This window comes from Asparagus officinalis, chromosome 3 (assembly GCF_001876935.1).
Source record: "Asparagus officinalis chromosome 3, Aspof.V1, whole genome shotgun sequence".
NCBI classification, from domain to species: Eukaryota; Viridiplantae; Streptophyta; class Magnoliopsida; order Asparagales; family Asparagaceae; genus Asparagus; species Asparagus officinalis.
This window is the reverse complement of record NC_033796.1, coordinates 11,738,768-11,751,771: the sequence shown is the minus strand read 5'-3', so window position 1 is coordinate 11,751,771 and position 13,004 is coordinate 11,738,768. Positions and strand designations below refer to the sequence as shown.

Sequence of the window (13,004 nt, the reverse complement as noted above, 5' to 3'; positions counted from 1 at the left end):
TGTAAATTAGGGTTTTTATTGTGATATTGCAGATGAGTCTCCAAATCTTGGTTAAAATCACACATGGAGGAAGTTTTCTGATAGGCTGGGTTGAAGATTATGTTGGTGGTAGATTTGATGTTAGGTTTATAGCCAAAGAGGATCTGAGCATAGAAAGACTGATGGATGACATTAGTGCAATTGGGTATAACAATGTCAATGACTTGTTGTACTGTGTTCCTGGTGCAGGGGTTTGCATATGGTGGATTGATGTCTGTAAATGATGAAGGTTCCTTAATTGAAATGCTAGAACATGCAGAAAGGATAAAGGCAATTGAAATCTATGTTGATCATGTCATTGATGAACCTGCGGAAGTTATTATGGAAGATTGTGATGTGTTGTTGTTGGAAGGTGTGAGTCAACCAATTTCTGAATCACAGACTCAACCAGTTGAAGCATTGTGATGTGTTGTTGTTGGAAGGTGTGAGTCAACCAATTTCTGAATCACAGACTCAACCAGTTGAAGCACAAGAAGATATGCAGTCAACCAATTTCTGAATCACAGACTCAACCAGTTGAAGCACAAGAAGATATGCAAATGCCACAAGCGGACACTCCTAAAAAGAAGGGGACAATAGCAGTACCTAGGAGATCAACACCCAGTAAAGTCACTGCTAGTGCCATGAGAAACGAACTCCCAAAAAAGCAACACCCAAGAGAAATGTAGCATATCCTTCAACCTCTAGAAAGAAACTAACACCCAGGAGGGCAACTAAGCTGTCAACCTCCAGTGAAACCCTGCCGCAACAAGTAGCAACTGCCTCAGCCTCTTTAGATGAACCGTTAAATGCACAACACTAGTCAAGTCCATCTAGTGATAGTGACAACTTTGTAGAGGATGAGAATTACAGAATTGATCGTAGAGAGGCATTTGTAGATGATGACTTTGATGAAGATGAACTATTTGATGAGTTTAGCAATAATGGCAAGGGGAAAATGAAGAAGAATGTGCAAGAGAAAGAGGATGACGGTGCCTACAGTGAATGTGGAGGGCAATGAGACTGTGCTTGAACCAAATAATGAACCTAGGGAGGCAGTGAATGTGGAGGGCAATGAGAGTGTGCTTGAACCAGGCCAGGAAGATAGGGAGGCAGTGAATGAAGTTGATGGTGCCCACAGTGATGATTCCTTTCAAGCTGCTATATGTAGTGAAGATGAGGAACTGAATGAGATTAGGCAATGCAATAAGGAGATTCTAAGTCAAGAGATGGGCAACATTGTTTTAAACTCTGGTGCAGTACTAGGAGAGGGTGTTGATGCAAGTAACTCCATTCAATTTAACACTGTCAGACCCTCTCGAGTGGTTAATGCTAATGTACCAACATCACCTCATGAAGGAATGCATTCAAGAGCTGACAACACAATTGATGAACCTGGGCCATCAACCACTGAACCACAACAACAGTCATGGTCAGATTTTTGTACAAATTATGATGGTGGATATGAATCATATCCTAGATCAAGTGGTGATGAAGGTCCCATAATGGCAAGTGATGAGGATGAAACTCTTGTCCAAAGTTAAAAAAAAAATAGCAAAGGTCAAGTATCTATTTTTTAATGAAGAAGTTGAGATGAAAAATGTTAAATTGACAGTAGGATTGAAGTTCACGTTAAGGGAAATATTAAAAGAAGCAATATTGAATTACTTCATACAAGAACACTGACATTGCTTATGGAAAAAATGATAAGAGGCAATTGAATGTGAATTGTGCACTCTATCATTGGCAGCTAAATGCTACACCATATCGTGATGATGCTAGTGCTTGGAAAATCAATAGTATGCACCATTATCATACTTGTAGTAGGACAATCAAGAATAGGCTAATCACTGAAGATTGGCTTGCAGAAAAATTCATTGACAACTTTTGAGGGATCCTACGTTCAAGCCCAAAGATATGAAAGCAGGCAAAAACAATATGAAATCGTAGTGGATTTAAGGAAATGTAGGAGGGCAAAGAGTAGGGCTTTGAATGCAACAGATGGTTTGTTTAAGAAGTAATATGGCTTGTTAAAGCCATACATGAGAGAGCTCTTAAGGAGTAATGATGGAAATACATGCATTCTGAAGGTCACAGATCAAAGTGATTCATTAGAATCAGGGGTCTTTCAAAGATTCTACGTGTGCTTTGTAGGTAAAGTTCAAATGTTTGTTAGAAAATTTTGAAGTTTTATCAAAGCTTGTATGTGCATATTTTTTAGGTCATACTGAATTCATTCATGTGTTCTCAGCCATGAAAAGGGGGTTCGCCAACAATTGTAGACCTATATTTGGATTTTATGGGTGCTTTCTTACACATGCATGTGGTGGGCAATTGTTAAGTGTCGTGGGGAGAGACGACAATAATCAAATGTGGCCAATTGCGTGGGTCATTGTGAAGGGTGAAACTAGGAGCTCTTGGAAATGGTTTATGAGAATCTTATCTAGTGATCTCAATATGGGAGAGGGAGAGGGATGGACAGTAATTTCAGACCAACAAAAGGTAAGGATCAATTTCATGTCATATTCAATTTAATCTCTATCTGGGCTACATGTTTACATATCTGGGGATGTTTTTTTGTTTAACTAGGGTTTAGTTTCAGCTATACATGAAGTTTGACCCCAAGTGGAGTATAGGCAATGTGCAAGACACATTTATTCCAATTGGAGGAAAGCACATACTGAAAGAACTCTTCAAAAACAATTTTAGTATTGTGTGAAGGCAACATCCATGGGGGGATTTTGCAAGAGAGGCTGCCAAACTCAAGGATTACTCTCAAAGGGCATACGCCGACTTCATGGCAAGGGATCATCACACCTTTTGTAAGTCACATTTTAAATGTCATAGCCAATGTGATAGTATTGATAATAATATGTCCGAAACCTTCAACTCATTCATCCTTCTTGCAAGATACAAACCAATAATTTCTATGTTAGAAGACATTAGACTTGCCATGATGGATAGAATGCAGTTAAAGTTGATTAAAGAGGGATATTAAGAACAATTGCACTGTCAAACACATTGGTCGGAAACAAATGACTATAGTGGATTTGAGATACATCACAAAGGGATTGGCTATGAGGTTAACTTGGGTGAAAAAACCTATTCTTGTAGGGTTTGAGACTTGACTGGAATTATATGTCCCCATGCCATTAGTGCAATATTGTTCATGAGAAAGAATCCAGGAGATTTTGTTGCTCATTGGTACAAAAGTGATATTGTTCATGAGAAAGAATCCAGGAGATTTTGTTGCTCATTGGTACAAAAGTGAAGCTTACAAAAATGCTTATGAGAGCTTGTTAAACCCTGTGTTGCTCATTGGTACAAAAGTGAAGCTTACAAAAATGCTTATGAGAGCTTGTTAAACCCTGTGCAAGGTATCAGATTTTAGGACCTTCAACGGGAGGGATCTGTGTTGCCTCCTCACAGTATTAGGAAGCCGATGGGGAGGCCCAAACATGCTAAAAGGAGGGACCATTCAGAAGGTCCAAAAAATCAATTTAAGGCATCAAGGCAAGGTGTGTAATTGAGATGCACTCATTGTGAATCAAGTGAACATACCACCCCACTGCACCACCAAGACAACAAGCTACACAAGTAAGCTTATTTTTTTGTAGCTGTATTCTGTGTTCATTAAACAACTTAAGCCTTACCTGATCCATCTTACAGGAATCACAAGAAACAAGAGTTGGTGAAGGACCATCTCAAGTGAGAAAAAAGGGGAGACCAAAGGGAAGCATGAACAAAATTAGATATGGTGACATGCCTCCAAGCAATGCTCCAACGCCAGCATCCATTATCCTTGGAAGAAGAAAAAAAGCTCCAACAACCAGCGCTGAGGCGGGAAGAGGTAGAGGAGGGGGGAGGGGGGGGGAGGGGGGCTCCAACAACCAGCGCTGAGGCGGGAAGAGGTAGAGGAGGGGGGAGGGGGAGGGAGAGGGAGAGGAAGAGATAGAGGGAGAGGTGGTCAATTACGGATGCCAGAATGGTTTGGTTTGTGGCAATGACCACAAGGGGAAATGATATTTAGAGCTCCTGGTGACAGTCAAGTAAATGTGATACATTTGACACCTAATGCTCCATCCTCACAGAGTGCACCCTCTTAGGAATGAGAGTGTAATTAACTGCAGTAGATAACTAGTGTTTTGTATTTTGGGACAAAATTGTTAATGTCTGGTTAATGTTATTTTGGTACAAAGTTGTTACTGTCTGGTTAATGTATTTTGGGACAAAGTTGTTATTTTGTATTTTGTGTTTAGATGTGTTTATCAGTTCTATCTGGGCATGTTCTATTTAGTATTTTGTGTTATGTTATGTGATAAAGTTACGTAACTTACATGCACTTGGTATTTTGTGTTTTGTTATGTGTTACAGTAGTTTCCAAGCAATGTTCTACCTGATACATTTGGTATTCTGGATTTTCAATACATTGGCATGTTTAAAGTTTATATGTCTACTTCATGCTAATCCCTTTATTGACATCATTGAACCAGTTCATGTGCAATAAGGGTCAAACATGTACAATTGAATTCATGCCATTGAACCAGGTCATGTACATTTGGTTATACAAGTTATTGCACCGGTTCGTGTGCATTCATGCATGTATATAACAACCAAGCCAGTTCATTTATTCATGCACAATCAACAACACACATTAGGAGTTCAATATACCAATCTGTCAAAATACAGTGTTTTATTCACAACCACTTTTACATTACAACCATCTTCACATTACAATATACAGAATTAAACAGAGTGTAAACATTCCTAATAACAAAATAAACTTAATAATCTTTTTTTTCTTCTGCAATCTTTTCGTGCAATTCTAATCTTTCTTTCATCATTTTCTGCACTTCTTCCAACCAAGAAGCAGCCTCATGTTGAGACAATTCAACATCCTCTTTAAGCTTGTAAATGTGCTCATTGCATCCTCTTAGCTGATTTTCACACCTTTGAAGTAACTCCTCCTTCAACAGCAAGATATTCCTCAAACCATTGATCTCCTCTCTTAGAAGCGAAAACAATTGACATTCAACACTACTCATTGGTTTGTTAATCCATTCCCAAATGCCACAACCACCAGCCTATCATTACTCAAAAATCAAAGGAGGCTATGATCAAATGAGTTGCGCAAAAAAATACAACTTCTAAGTAAAAACTACAGTTGATTACTGCAACAAATGAGGAAGTAAATTTAACTTACATGCTGATTGCGGCATTTGTAGAACCTCCAGTTGATTACTGCAACAAATGAGGAAGTAAATTTAACTTACATGCTGATTGCGGCATTTGTAGAACCTCCGTCCTGGATTGAGGAAGTAAATTTAACTTACATGCTGATTGCGGCATTTGTAGAACCTCCGTCCTGGATTTTTATCAGTTATAGAAGAAAAATATTCACACTTCATACCACAATTATAAACCTTCACCCCAGATTGCTTTGTTAGATCATTCCATTGTCGTATAGCTTTTATTCCATTGAACCATTGCCTGCTTCTTCTCATGCTCGTGCTTGACACTAATCTTGAGCGACAGCTTGAAGGTGAAGAATCCATCACTAATTTAACTCTCACTGAACCTAACCCTAACCCTAGGAGGAGGAAGAAGATGGAGTAAGAAGGAGGAGGAAGAAGATGGTGGAAGCCCTAATTGGAGATATAAACCCCCCTTTTGCCGAAATTTATTCATCCCAACTACCGCCATGCTGGAGTCCACGTCAAGGCCGCGTCGAAGTCACGTGAGCTATCGCGTGAGAATAATGGTTGGAAAATTAACTCCGGTCAAACTTAAGACCTATATGACGTCGGAGTCGACAAAATATATCAATCTGACAAAACTAAAGAAAATATACCAACATGTCACCAAGCCTCTACAAAATATATCAATTTGGCCATTTTGTCTATAAGTAAAGCTTTTACCTAATAGGAAAAATCTAAATTTAGGTTTGTACAGATCAATTGTCTTTCATTGGAGACTGTAATATTCCCGTTTTAATAGGAAGTGCTGTCAAATTTTCATGTTTGTGATGATGAGAAATCTGCATGCACAATATATGAATTTTGATTGTCCAATATAGCTTAGGTTAGATATGCTTAACAATTTAGAAATGAGGTTGGAAAATGGGAACTTGCTCCTTATTTAATCATCAGTGATGTTTCAATTCTTTCGTCCATAAAAAGGAAAAGGTGAAGATTTCTGAGCCATTGAGTTTTAAATTTATCCGACATTTCAATAGTGTGCTTTGCTCGTTCTATTGAAGCATTTTGCTGTTTGCAGAATTTGCTGCTTTCTCATGAAGAGTGCTGTAATCTGATCTCTTTTGCCATCTCCATTATTCTACGTACAAGTAATCTTCAATTGGAGTAGATGTAATCGATGGCAGCATGAACAGTTAGGATAGAGCTAAGCTATTCGAGGATATCGATAACCTTAAAAAGGTTACTTGATATCTACTCATCTATACAAATGAGAGAACCCAATATTCATCATTTATGCTACAGTAAATACTACAATAGCATTAACTGCGGCAAACAGGGAAGATGATACTGTAGCAAGTTTTTTAAGATATAACTGTAGCATGCGGAAATACTGTAGTTTTTTTTTAAAAACTGTAATAGAGAACTGTAACAACTCAAAAAATTTTAAAAATATCACTGACATTTAAAAATCTAGATTACTGTAGCAATGAAAAAATTTGATATGACGGACTTTGTGCGGTGTTCACGACTAGTTGTATATATACTCGGAAAATTGGAACCAACAAGCGCACTAGGATCTTGAAGGGTCTGAGCTTTTTAACAGCCAATACGGGTTACTAGTTCACAGAGAAACTTATTGCAGCAATGTTTTGGTAAGCAGAATGAATTGATATTGAAAAAGATCACCATCAAAACTTAGCAGTCCGAGAAACCATAACCAGTAGCTTTATGTGGGTGGTCGAAACCGAGGTCATTTTTTGCACAAGTTTCCTGGGGTGGAAATCTTTTATGCACATCCCAGGTTACATGATTTTTTTTCCCTGCAGAGGCAAAGGTGTTTGAACTTTGTTAGTATTGTCAAATTTCTTGTGAACACCTTCACTGTTTTTGAACATGTATGCCTTTATGATGGCTCACAGCGATGAAGCTTCTCATCAGGCTCTTCTTTTTCGTCACCCTTTATTAGTCCACGGAGCGAGACCTACATTTATATCATACGCGTTAATTTTGAAACTTCTGGTGTCACAACATTCCAAAATTTGCATATGAAAGAACTTGTCGGCTTATTTTTTTTTTAGTTGAATTTTCAATAAATTAAATTTGTAACTGTATAATTTCCTATCACGCTGTTCTCTGTCAATGATAATAGATAATCACAATTATTTAGGATGTGACTGCTCTATATGTAGATCCAGGAATTGGATTACACATCTCCTGGTGTGGACCCTGTACGCATCGTAGTTGCGTATTTTCATCAGATTCGTTGATGACTATAATATGTAAATCAACGTTCATTGTGCTGTGACGCTTTGACATTATCCCATAAAGAGCTAATTCAAAGTGCAGCAATCATTGTAACAATCTCACATGTTAATGTGAGATTCAAAGACATGGCTAAAAAGAGTGAGCACATCATGCTGTCTCTGTGGTACCAGTCAAAGATTCACAGTTTCCACGTTAAAAGAGAGACCATAGCTTTTGCTTTTTACATAGAAGATAGGGTATACAAAGTTGTAGCAGCATGAGAGAGAGAGAAAAATAAACGGCAAAAGAGAGATCTAATGAAGAACCCTACTTAATTTCCCCCCTTTTCCTTTATACAATGTAACAAAGAGACATGGAACCCCACATAACATCAACACATAAAGAGGTTTAGATTGGTCTCCTCCTACCGCCATTAACTATGCTCAAGAGTCTTGATACTCCCTGAGTCCACATTTCATACTCTCTCTGCCCTCCGCATTCGAATTCAATAACTCGATTCTCAGCGGTTTTAAGGCCAAAATATCGCCGCTGCTCTCCATGTTCTAGAAGGTGACGGCCTGGCCAAGCTTGAAGATCCTTGCAAATGTCTATGATCACACCTGAATGCATTGACGAAGTCGAGTTAGTATAGATTTAGATACGAGTTTATACGAAATTTTTGTATTCAGGACATACTTTTTTTCTTCTTGGTGATTGTTCCGGCTACATGCCTGCTCTTAGTTTTAAGCATCACCTGAACATACAAGAACAAACGTTAACATAAAAATTTGGAGCTGGCCAGAGGAAAAATGTTAACCGTAGAATTATTACCTGACCCATTTGATTGATATAAACGGAGACGAGCTTCCAATGCAGAGAACCTGTAAATTTTGAAAATTAGCATAAACACAAAAAAAGAATTACAAGAAACAGGTTATTTAAGTTCACTTGTAGTTTGTACCTTTTCTGGTACGTTTTAGTAATTCAGAGCCACGACCTAAGAGTTCTTGACTACAGAGACCCAAGAAGTTGTCGTCAGGTGAAAGTTCGCCGCTGAATCCACCATGGCCACCATCATTTCCTTCTGATTTCCTACTGTGGAGTTGACTATCGCGATAATGGCCGTGATTGCTTCCCAAACCTCCTTTTTCTACGGGAATTACTGCAGCCACATTCCACACCTCCTTGAGTGCCCTTGCCTTCAATGTTGCTGCTCCTCTCAATGCTGAAATAGTCCCAAAAGTCCAAAATCAGTATTTTTTTAAAAAAAACCTTGAAAGTGCAAACTGCACCAAAACATTTCCAATACATAAGATTATTTGCTTCAATTTTTTTCGGTTCTATTAGTTTTATCTGATAAACTTTCTGTTCTACATGTTGCGCATGTCACCTTCTCCTTCCAAAGTCACAGCGTTCGAGCACACAACTCACTAATACTCACATTGAATAGAAGAAATTGCAATTAGATGGACAACTGAAATATATGATAATAGTTAAAACTTATCAGAGGACAGAGCCAAAATAGGACTGAATGGAAGAATCAGATTCATCTAACCAACCCCAAAATTTGCTATCAAGATATTTTGCTGCTTTTTGTTGGACAATTGAGACTCCAAGATTATTGAGCTTGAGAACTCCAATCATTTATGACACCAATAACTAATGAAATAGAACGTTCAGCTAAAAATATGAGTACGGTGTATTTTTTAAAATTTCTTTAACAGAGGAAACTAAATCATTAGCTGAACATTCTCACCAGTAGCTGCTGCAGCTGTCAATGTGACAATATCTCCCGGCGACCTCACGCTCACCGCCGACCCCACAACCGATGCCAAATGCTCCCTTTCAGCCCCCAACGCCTCTGCAGCCTCGACACACTGCGCCCGCCACAAGCGTTGCCGCCGACGCCACCGCCATGTCCGTCCTAGCAGCCCTATCATCCTTACCATTCCCCGAAGCCGCTGCCGGTCGCTGCCGCACAGCCGCCACGGCAGCAGCGACTCCGGCAACAGAGACCGGCCGCGTGGAGCTGTGCGTTGTGGGCGCGGGCTTCTTCCTTCTTCTTCTCTCGCCTGTCTTTCAGCCATCGGCCTACTGTCTTCGTGGTGCCCACTCTGTAGTGGGGCTGTTGTTGGGGTTTGGTTGTTCTGCAGTACTGTGTGAAGGGCAGATAGAGGAAACTGTTTATTTTACCGATGGTATTAAAGAGATCACTAGTTTTAATCACAACTGCAAATCATTTAAGATAATTCATTATAAATCTAGCAGTTTAAAATACTTATACATGAATTACATTCAATGCAACGTCACATATTCACAAAATAATAGACAACTATGATTAAAAATACTGATATCTCTATAATTTTTGGACAAATTCACTACAAAGGCTTTGTTTGGCAACCACTCAAAATAGTCGCCAAAACTGAGATTGTCTACAGTGTTTTTGGGTACCAGAGAGAATCTAAAATCCGAGGGGGGTTTACTACAGTAAACACACTGCCAGCGAGCGTCACGCCTTCTACGTGACCTGCCCGCAAAATGACAAAAACACCCTCCGCAAAAGGACAACTCACGAGGGCGGTTTCGTGAACTCGGGCCGAAGCTCTGCGGAGGAATCAAAGCTTCTTCCGCCCTCAAGCAACCAGGACAAAAGCTCACATGGGCATCCTCGGAAGAAAAAGCGAAAAAAAACCCTATTTGCAGCGAGTAGGGGCATTTTGAGAAAAAGAAAGACCGAGGGCATGGAAACTAGAAACAGAAAACGAAGCCCTGAGCAAATGTGAAATGGAAAAAAAAGATGGTCGCTTTTAATTAACACGCCTCCTGAGGATAAAAATGTCAGGGACCCGTCTGTGTTTTTTATTGGGGGAAGAGAAAGGCGTCGAGCTCTCTCAATCTCACTCCTCTCTCTTTTTTCCGTCAGCAGTTGGTCGCTTCGTCTTCAGTGCTTTATAATTATCTTGAGCTCGGTGTTAAATAGGGTAATTAGTGAAGTAATTAACAAAATATTAGAGACCTTATTAATGTCTTCCAACTCTGAAGGAGAAACTGGAGGACTGTCGGAGAGAGAGCTGCCTCCGTTTAATGGGCCGCTGCTGTGTGAGAGGCGGCCTGATGTCAGTGGTGATATTTCCTGAAATTCATTAAGAAAATAGAGAAAAATCAAAAAAAAAAAAAATTGGTGGGGGGGTAATCTTCTTAAATAACCCATGAATTGGACGGTGAAATAAGATTAGAATGAGACAAATATTTAAGTTTGGCCTTTTCTTGTGAAGAAATTACAAAAGTATAAATCGAACCACTGTCTCTTTTGCTACAAAACAAATAGCAAACAAGGAACTTGCCTGGATTTTTAAATTTAATAACAAAGTTTTTTCCGAGATTTCTAACAATCCCACAGTAACCCAAATGATAAAAAAAATCTTTCTTTTTTACGAAAAATACCATGAGCTTATAGACAGTAAGCTATATAGTAAGATTAAGACAATGTTCAAGCTTGGCTTCTTTTTTCTTTTGAGAAATTACAATTATATAAAATAGAAAAACACCGATATTTTCTTCCTAACGAAATTTGGGGGGAAATCTAACATCGAATTTTTAAAAATTTACAATCGTGGGTATTTCCAACTTTTTCCAGCCCAAAAAACCCAAATGGTAATAATCGAAAACAACCCAAAAAAAAAACTCACAGATTGAGACATTATCCTCTCCAAAACCAGCTGAGAGGTGGCAGAAGAAGCAAAAGAAAAATTATTTCGAGCAACAGCGACTGAATCCAGCTCATCAGCCTCCTCCGCTATCGGCTCTGCCACGTCATCATGAGGAGCTGCCAAAGCCTTTGAGACCTCGAGCGCTGACACGCTCCAAGACCGAGAGAGGAACTCCATTGGGTCCGATGGAATCTCAGGCGGCTTCAGATGGCCGCCATTAAAAACTTCACCTTGTTCTCTGAGCTCATCCATTTTAGAGAGAGAAAGAGAGAGGAGAGAGAGCGAGAGTACGAAGTTGTTGAGCTATTTGGGGAACTTTTATAAGAGAGAGAGAGAGGTGAGAGAGAGACAAAGCGTCGGCTTAGAATGTCAGAGAGTGGATGAGAGAGAGAGAGAGAGATGGAGAGAGTGAAGAAGGCAGAGGAATCGGTGGGTCTCTTTTCTCTCTCTAGAAATGATAAAGGACGAAAATGAGGCTGGTTTTTATCGTTAATTACGGTTTTGTCATCGTGAGGGTTGGAATGAAGATCCAAGGCAGGATTTGGGCTTTGCATCGGGACTGTGGAAAGAGGAGAGAGTGGGGGGAAAAAAGTTTGTAGTTTTTGGGATGGGTTTTTGCTTTTTGATTGGGAGTGAGTGATTTCATGATTTTGTTTTAGGGGCCTTTCCCTCAACTCATGATTTTGATTCTGGTTCTTTCTAACATGATAAAAAGTTGGGAAATTTATGTTTCTGGTGGGGTTTTTTTTTTTTTTTTGAAATCTGAATAAGGAATTAGTAATTGGTAAGTGATAACCTTGATGCTACGTAAAAGCAACAGCGCAAGTAAAATAAAGATGTTGAATACATAAATTGAACTTGAACTCGTTTATATTTGATTATTGTCAAGATAGCACAAGTTTATAGTTCTTTTTATGATGAAGCAGGGAGTAAATGGTTAAAAAAATATTTAAAAAAAAAAATATGAAGCAGGGAGTATTGAGATTCAGTTCCTTAATTATTGCATCAACGCATAATTTCATGGTCTCATCATATAAAGATAACTTTGCAACTAATTTTCGATTCATTGTGTCATTTAGCACCAATAAGACCAGATTGATTGACAAGAAGTACGAAATTTTATGAAAAAACAAGTTGGACTCCGGTGTTCTTCACTAGTAAAGAATTGGTGGATGGACTGCTACTAATCACATTAATTGATTATCGAGTAAGTAATTGTATTTTTTAGTCTAAATTAGGAATTCAGCGTAATACAAAATATATGATGAGCGTAAGATTTCAAATATATCATAATATAACGATTATAATTAAAAATTATGATATCTCCACTCATTTTTTTGTACCAGAGAGGATCCAAGTTGAATATCAAAATATATTATCATTTAAGAATAAGAAAGAGAAACATTCTTCGCAACATGTATGGTATCGTGTTAAGGTTTTTCTTTCTAAAATATGATACTACCGGAATTTGAATAATGGGCTTTTACAATGAACCAAGAAACGCTAGTATTGAGAAATAATAAAAAACTGAGAATTAAGTCTTAGAGAAACATTCTTCGCAACATGTATGGTATCGTGTTAAGGTTTTTCTTTCTAAAATATGATACTACCGGAATTTGAATAATGGGCTTTTACAATGAACCAAGAAACGCTAGTATTGAGAAATAATAAAAAACTGAGAATTAAGTCTTAACATTCTTCGCAACATGTATGGTATCGTGTTAAGGTTTTTCTTTCTAAAATATGATACTACCGGAATTTGAATAATGGGCTTTTACAATGAACCAAGAAACGCTAGTATTGAGAAATAATAAAAAACTGAGAATTAAGTCTT

General features: G+C 38.4%; 2 protein-coding genes across 2 annotated transcripts; one reads left to right on the top strand and one right to left on the bottom strand.

The window, feature by feature from the left end:
* Window positions 542-3,229, top strand: LOC109833012. The gene is made up of 2 exons (XM_020400538.1): window positions 542-2,520; window positions 2,608-3,229. Exon 1 carries the CDS (start codon window positions 987-989, stop codon window positions 1,560-1,562), a length of 576 nt encoding a protein of 191 aa, XP_020256127.1. The 5' UTR covers window positions 542-986; the 3' UTR covers window positions 1,563-2,520; window positions 2,608-3,229.
* On the bottom strand, window positions 7,678-11,564 carry LOC109833011 (VAN3-binding protein-like). Its single transcript, XM_020400537.1, is given in 9 exon segments — window positions 7,678-8,080; window positions 8,157-8,214; window positions 8,292-8,341; window positions 8,422-8,685; window positions 9,217-9,343; window positions 9,345-9,476; window positions 9,478-9,615; window positions 10,477-10,593; window positions 11,150-11,564. Coding segments are annotated over 9 exon segments (1,371 nt in total). The 5' UTR covers window positions 11,423-11,564; the 3' UTR covers window positions 7,678-7,868.